This window comes from Trachymyrmex septentrionalis, unplaced genomic scaffold, assembly GCF_001594115.1.
Source record: "Trachymyrmex septentrionalis isolate Tsep2-gDNA-1 unplaced genomic scaffold, Tsep1.0 scaffold72, whole genome shotgun sequence".
NCBI lineage: Eukaryota > Metazoa > Arthropoda > Insecta > Hymenoptera > Formicidae > Trachymyrmex > Trachymyrmex septentrionalis.
This window is the reverse complement of record NW_017305905.1, coordinates 13,388-20,855: the sequence shown is the minus strand read 5'-3', so window position 1 is coordinate 20,855 and position 7,468 is coordinate 13,388. Positions and strand designations below refer to the sequence as shown.

Here is a 7,468-nt window from a genome sequence, read left to right as displayed (position 1 = left end):
ATCTTATTATATTTCAACGTTGAACTACTTACTAGAGAATTAATGTATAATTTAACATTCATTTCTCACAAACTCGAGTACCAATATAACGTAAATATAAAAATTTATCGTTTAACTGGTTTAACATATTTACGTACGAAAAACAGCGGAATACACTGTAGGCATTTATAGAGTTTTAATTTACGAGATTAATATGTCAATGTGTTCAGTTGGAAAATAATGATCGTTGTTCACGAACAGTTATGTTGCACTCTCATCACATTAAATTATCAGACGCGAGCGTCATGCGGCCGAGTAATTATTTCGCCGTGCAAAAGGTTTTTTTCGCGCGTCAATATAAAACCGGTGCGGTTCATTATCCGTGGAATTTATAGATCTAAGCTAAGTAGATCCTTTTTTTCCTTCCATTGCTTTTCACCCTCTTAATTTGTCTAGCTTGGCTACAGATTGCCGATCTGACGTAGATTGGCAGCATATTATTTAGCGCACTACAGACGGTTTACGCGTCGTAAATTTAATTATATGAAGTTGAGAGACAGCGATAGTTGCTTACAACACACTACTAGGAATAGTTTTTTTTTTCAGCATACTTCAATCGTTTAAGCAGGGAGATCCGCGTTGCTTCAAGCTTGATTTATTTATCAGAAATTCTTTTATTCTATATTATAAGTTTTAGCTAATTTTCAAATGTATGAAACTTTATATTAGGCAAGTTAATGTTTAACAATTGATTTAAAAAATTAATAAAAATAATAAACAACAATAATTCATTTTCTTTATTGTTTTTTGAAAATAATAAAATTAATAAGAAATAATAAACAAGTTTATATTGATTTTTTTTTTTGAAAACTAAGGAAACAATGTACGGAATAAAAAAAATTGTTTTTAACTATGATGAGATTTCTTGACTAGCTAAAAATTACTTTTATTATAAATCCTTTCCATATAATTATATTCTTTTTTTGTCTCATGGAATTATATTAATTACCATTTCACAACATTAAATATAAGAAAATACAAATGCACGAAGCAAAAGACTCATTCTAACTTTTTTCCACTTTATGCAATCCCATATTTATTGTGTTCCGTTTATAGCTGGACATTTGCTGCGCGCTTTCTTTTGGTTTCTACCTTGTCGTTACCCTCATTTCAGATAATTTAAGTGCATACGCGAACCTTACAGCTCCGCTTTAGTACTCTGAAACGAGGATTTTAGTTTAAAAAACACATACCGACGTTTCTTATTACGTCATTGTAGCCTCGTTAAAACCCTCGAAATCGCATAAAGCCTAATGATTTCACCATTCTTAAAATCTAAAAAAATTGCTTCGGAGAACATAAGGTTGAATGTGTTCACAACCTCCTTTTACTTTAATCTAACTTTAATCTTTTTAATTTAATAAGGGAATCTCGCTCATTATGTAAATAGACGAATTTAAAAAAATATCAGTTGTGGTCATTAAACAAAAATAAATTCACCCCTTATATACATGTATAAAATATTTTAAATATAGCTTTCCTTGCTATATTTCTAAAATTTATAAAAACTTTTTAAAAATATTTTTTGATATGATGATAGTTTTTGAGATATAACAAAAAAGCTGAAAACTGTTTTACATATAAGATGTAATTTTAATTCTTAAAAAAGAAACCGTTTATTGGTCGCGCAACTGATCATTTTTAAATTTATCAATTTACATAACCTATATGTGTACGAAGTTTTATTAAAATTAGAATTTGATACTTCGCAAGGCTCCTTTATGAGAAAACCACTTAAACGTTGCGCATTTTTATTTTCTTAAATTTCTATTTACTATTTAAAACATATTAACTCTCTACTAAAAATCATGTTTTATGCTCTTTTATTTATTTCGTATCTTCTTTATTTTAATTACTACTTTTCACTTTTCTTCATATGCAAATGATATTGCCAAAATATATCTTATATTTTATGCTATTTTATGTTTATCTAATATGTTATAGATAGTCTTTTTTCTATAAAATTGACAAGTACATTTTGAGATGCAACAGTTTTACTGTAACAATTAATTCCGCAGATAAAAATTGTGCATTGTTCAACTGTAAGGAAAATATATTGTCAACTTTCCTCTTTCGGATTCGCAAATATTCTGAATTTCTGTGGGAATTCACATCTGGTATAAATAATTTTATATAGCGTTACAGCAATGAGAAGCAATTTTACAATGAATGATAATATATCCTCGGGGAGGAGGTAAGCCTTTTGTCGGAGTTCTTTCGTTACCTGAGACAGAATTACTTTTAAAAGTAGATAGCTACCAGCCGCGTACCCGCGTCACCAATTACGTCGGGGCGACTACGGCTATATAGAAGAGCTACGCCGACTTCGCCGGCTGATTTCTGCGAGTAACCTCGGCGCGACAATCCGTGCACATCTCTTTCCGCACGCAGCCATGAAACTATCAGTGAGTGTTCAGGATATTTTGATTGATTGGCCGCTTCCATTGTGTCGATTAATATAGTGATGAGAAGTATTCCAATATTATCAAATTTTATTTCGCAGGTTTTTCTGCTGATATGTGAATATTAAGGGTGAATGTTTTTTAATCGGTTTCTTTAATTTCAAGTGTGTGATTGTTAATTATTTTAATATCAGTCTTATTTAATTAAATATATATTATCTTTTAATATAATTTTATCGCATAATTATTCGCGGAACATTTTCTTACGTTGCACATTGTTAGATATCAAAAAAGCAATGATGTCTAATTGTTTGAATTAAAAAAAAATTTATCATTTTCAACTTTCATATATATCAAAATGTGAATCAATTCATTTCTGTGGATAAATTGCTTAGTTTTAAAATAAACAACGTCCATATTACTATATGCACTTAGTAAATAATGAACTAAATTTAAGTCAAACTTAATGCATTTTTTCAGTTAAATTATTTAACTCCATTGTTTCAGTTAAATTAACTATTGAGTAAGAGCGGCCGATAAGAATTAATTAAAAACTTAAATTTAATATATAATTTGACATTATGAATTTATCTTTGAAACATTTGTTCAGTTTTATTACTTTTAATTTAAAGCCAGTTATGATATTGCCTAATATATCATAACTGGTTCATATATCGTGCTATTATTTATTACAAATTTGCAGATTTTTCTTATTGCGATGATGTCAATCGCGTGGGTAAAAACGGAAAATATAGGGAGATCTGTTCGCGCGCCACAAGAGCAAATCAAGTATGCGGATAGTGACGGTGAGTTTCTTTGATTACTTGCTGTTGAAGATGTACTTCGGAAACCTTGGATCCGATGTATCGCAATTAACTGTTACCGCTACTGCTATTGTATGCACGCAAGAATAGATTTTCACATCCCAGATCTTTAGAACAATTCCTTTACGATCCTCGACTGAGGTCAACGTTGCATAAGCATCAATAATCGACGACCAGCCTTAATCAATGCCAGAATGACGGACCGTTTCTTTCGGTGTTGCAGATTCGAGGTTCCATTCGGAGTACCTCGCACTGCAGGGCCAGTTGCGGTCGCAGCAAGCGAACGCTCAGCGATCTCAACGTGCTGAGGGCGGCTCGCCCCTTCGTCTTCGACAAGCCCAACAACCGGCCCGGCCTCAACCTCAGCAAGCCCAACAGCAGGCTCAAGGTCCACAGTATTACAGTTACAAGCCGTATTCAGCAGTGCCGAGTCATATTAAACAGCTGATCGATTCGGTCTATCAGCCGCAAGCTCCTTATGTTGATCCTACATCTTTCATTTACGGCGGCAACTATTTTGCGGCGGCACCAAAGCAACGTGAGCAACCGGCTCCTGCCGCTTCCGAATATCCTCGTGGTGCGTATTTACAACCGGCGGAGAGATACCAGTCGATTGATCCTCAAAGAGCGCAGCCCAGGTATGATTACAGCGATAGAAGAGTAGAGCGTCAGGATAGAGTCGCCTATAAGGAGGATTATGAACAGCAACAGCAACAGCAACAGCAGCAGCAGCAACAGCAGCAGCAGCAGCAACAGATCGTAGCGTTTCCATTAGCAGCCGTACCAGAATCTCCAATGCCTACTCTATATTTGGATAGGAATATGCCTACAGAGATCAAGCAATTGCTAAAATATCAGGCACAGATACCATATGACCTTACAGCGAATCGTATTCAATACACACCGAAAAGCGTTTTCGTCCCCAAGCCGTTGCCCAATGATGCCAAAGGACCCTATTATTACCGTAGTAAGGTTTACTATCCAAGCAATGATAACATTGACGCGGAATATTCGCAGAACAAGCCGGTCGATGAGGAACAGCGCCATTGACCGAAAATTGATCTATAATATGTAATACGATTTATATAATTTAATATTCTATTTCTTGGTGTTCTTTGAAGAGAAGTCAGCTGGTTCTAAAACTCTATCGAGTTGAATCTCATTCTCATACGCCGAAATAGGTTTTAGATTTTGATATTATCGAGGCTTTGTTAAAACGAGTCTCTTATGTTTTAAATTATTATACCGCTTCTTGAGATGTAACGATGTATGTCTACCGTGTATATGACATTTGCCAACAACCCAATCACTGCGGAATTTTTCTTTAGAGACCAAAAATAAATAAATGTTCATCCGACAATTAGAATTAAATATACTAATTATAAAAAAAAACTATTTAATTTATAATTAACATACAACAATGTGTTTAAAAAAATGTGTGAAAATGAATGAAAATCACATAAGCAAAAAATAATTAATTAAATTTTACAAAATTTGAAACATAATTAATGATGATGACGGAAAATTTATCAAGACAGAAATAAAAAGTAAAACTGATCTATCAAATTTCCCTTCGATTAATTTTCTGTTTGTTTTTTATTTCACTCAATATTATAATTATAATTTTATAATTTTATTATTAATAAGATGTACCTATTCAGTTTTTTGCGGATGCATGTAAGATAGAGAATGTTTGATTATATACACGGTAGCATGATGAATGTAATTTTTTATACGAAATAAACGTTTCCGCTTCTGGTCTATCATGGAAGTCATTCACCTGGTTGTAACGCAATCTTCGCTTTTATTTCGTTCGCAGAACTTGACGGAATTTCCGCTCGTAAAAAGATGAATTAAACGCGCGAACGAAAATCCGATAAAAGTCTATTTATCGTTTACTCATTTCAGGAAGTTTTGCGCGACTTATGATTTGGTTAATTATACATGAGGATAGTTATAGTAAATCCTACGCTATTAGAGCAAATAGAGAAAGTCAGATGATTTTTAGCTTTCTATTGAATAAAGATATCTAATCTCCCGATGTTAGAAAGCAATATTTTGTTTTACGCAGAAATTTACAACGTAACATTACTATAAGAGCGCGTTTAAGATATAAATTGCAAAAGGAAATAAACTGAAAAATTCTTTATTGAATCACATAAATATCGGAAATTATATTGCCTGGCGTGAATATTCTGATTTGACGAGAGAAAGAAGTATGTGCGACAGTTCGTTACATATAAATTTTATTAATAGATTTCATGATTCTAATTAGAAAGGGATTGGATTCTTATTAATCGCAAAAAACAATTTAATACGAGGAATTATAAATCCGATCAGGCGGATTTCATTTATTGATGCGTGACGATACAAGGTGAGAACATTTACATACAATGTTGCGAATTCGAAAAAGCGTATCGCCTGATCATACGCCTGTCTTCACATAGAAATCGAAAAAGTATGGCTAAATAGCATTTCTCCGGACAAGGAAGATTGACAATCACATTTTCGTGGCCTTCACGCTTCGTGTGTTAATGCACCCGTCGAGTTGTTGCGAATGTAGTCATGCTTTCATTTTGCTTTTTATTTACTCTTTACCGGCGCCTTCTTATTTAAATAGTAATAAGTAATAATAGGAATAAATTCGCCAAGGTCACGCCCTTTGAGTTCACCCACCCTATTTGAGGAAATCGAAGGAAATTGCAGTCGTAATTTTACATGGTGATTCAAATGACAAATCTGCATTAGTAATTATATAATTAATTGCGTAATAATATAATTAATGCGTTTATATACATGATAAAGAAGCCACACTGAAAAAAAAAGATTGGTTGCTGCAACAATTTAGATAATAAAATATGACATAGCATTTTTATATGGCTGCAGCAACCATATAAAAATGCTATGCTGTATTTTACTATCTAAATTGTTGCAACAACCAATCTTTTCTTTCAATGCAAAGATTATTTGCAATGTAGGAGAAATAATGATAAAAATGTATATAGTAAAAATATGTTGTAAATTACACTTCTCTCTCTCTCTCTCTCTCTCTCTCTCTCACACACATTAAAGTAAAATATAATTAAATTATTTTATTACATTTGAATACATAAAATATCTATTTAATAAGATTAGCAATAATCTTATCTTATGATTATTTGCAATTGGTTTTTTTTACATTGTACATTTTTTTCATTGCAAATACTATTATCTGATAAATCAGTTTCTATAATTTTGCGTTTTCTTCGTGAATCATCTTGTACGTATCACTTACATACCTTTCATTCATTACCCATAAAAAATGTCCCAATGAGAGAAATAACTCATCGAATAGATATGTTGGAACATATTTTTACTAGTACCGAATAATGCCATAAGAATTGTTTTCGCATGTCAATACAATACCTGGGTAATCTATAATTTCACGGGAGATCGACGATCTGTCTATCGTGATGCGACACGGTGTAACTTTCTACTATAAACTGACGTAACACGACATTTCCATCTGTGAGTAAGAACGATTTTGTAGTCAAATAAATGGACAAAGGAGAAATACGCTTCCATAATTGTGTAATCTGAAATAGGAATCTATGGAACTAACAATAAGACTTTACGAGTTTAATGATACAGAGCATCAAAGATCTGTTATTGAATCTATTGCGAAAATAGAAATCTGTAATTTCTAGAGACGAAAATGTAGAATAATATAGGTTTTAGTTACATTCGGAATAATGCGACATAATTCAAAGAACAATTCCCCTAATTACATTTTTGCGTATGTAACATACTATCTATACCCATTGCAATACCAAAATTGCAATAAATTAAAACTTTTTACTCACTTATTTTGTTTTTCTTTAGATCTAATTTTTCTTTTAAATCCATATTATTATCAGCACTTTAATGCTAGAAGCAATTGAGTGTAGCGCCTTTACGTAACTTGACAGGACAATGATTAAATTCAATGTCGGCAATTAATTGCAGATCTTCGTGGTCTTTACACCGTAACCTTTGAATGGCGATTGCCTGGGAAACATCGTATTGCACTGCATTCCACTGCAGCTATTTCGTAGTTTTCCATCATTGTACTCAAGACTTTTCACAATAAAATACATCGTGTAAGAGATAAATGCGTCATAGTTGGATGAAAAAACTTGATAAACCGAAACTTGAGCCGCCTTTGCAAAAAAATGTATTTCTTTA

At 32.6% G+C, this 7,468-nt stretch overlaps 1 protein-coding gene across 1 annotated transcript; it reads left to right on the top strand.

Moving 5' to 3' along the window:
* Nucleotides 1-2,360: 2,360 nt before the first annotated feature.
* LOC108753841 (bromodomain-containing protein DDB_G0280777-like) lies at nt 2,361-4,630 on the top strand. The gene is made up of 3 exons (XM_018495774.1): nt 2,361-2,444; nt 3,145-3,247; nt 3,489-4,630. The coding sequence occupies exons 1-3, from the start codon at nt 2,433-2,435 to the stop codon at nt 4,313-4,315; spliced, it is 942 nt and encodes a 313-aa protein (XP_018351276.1). The 5' UTR covers nt 2,361-2,432; the 3' UTR covers nt 4,316-4,630.
* Nucleotides 4,631-7,468: the final 2,838 nt, after the last annotated feature.

Bases quoted from the DNA above. Each gene is read 5' to 3' on its own strand.
- LOC108753841 (XM_018495774.1), top strand. The intron at 3,248-3,488 runs GTGAGTTTCTTT...TCGGTGTTGCAG, and splicing joins CAAGTATGCGGATAGTGACG to ATTCGAGGTTCCATTCGGAG.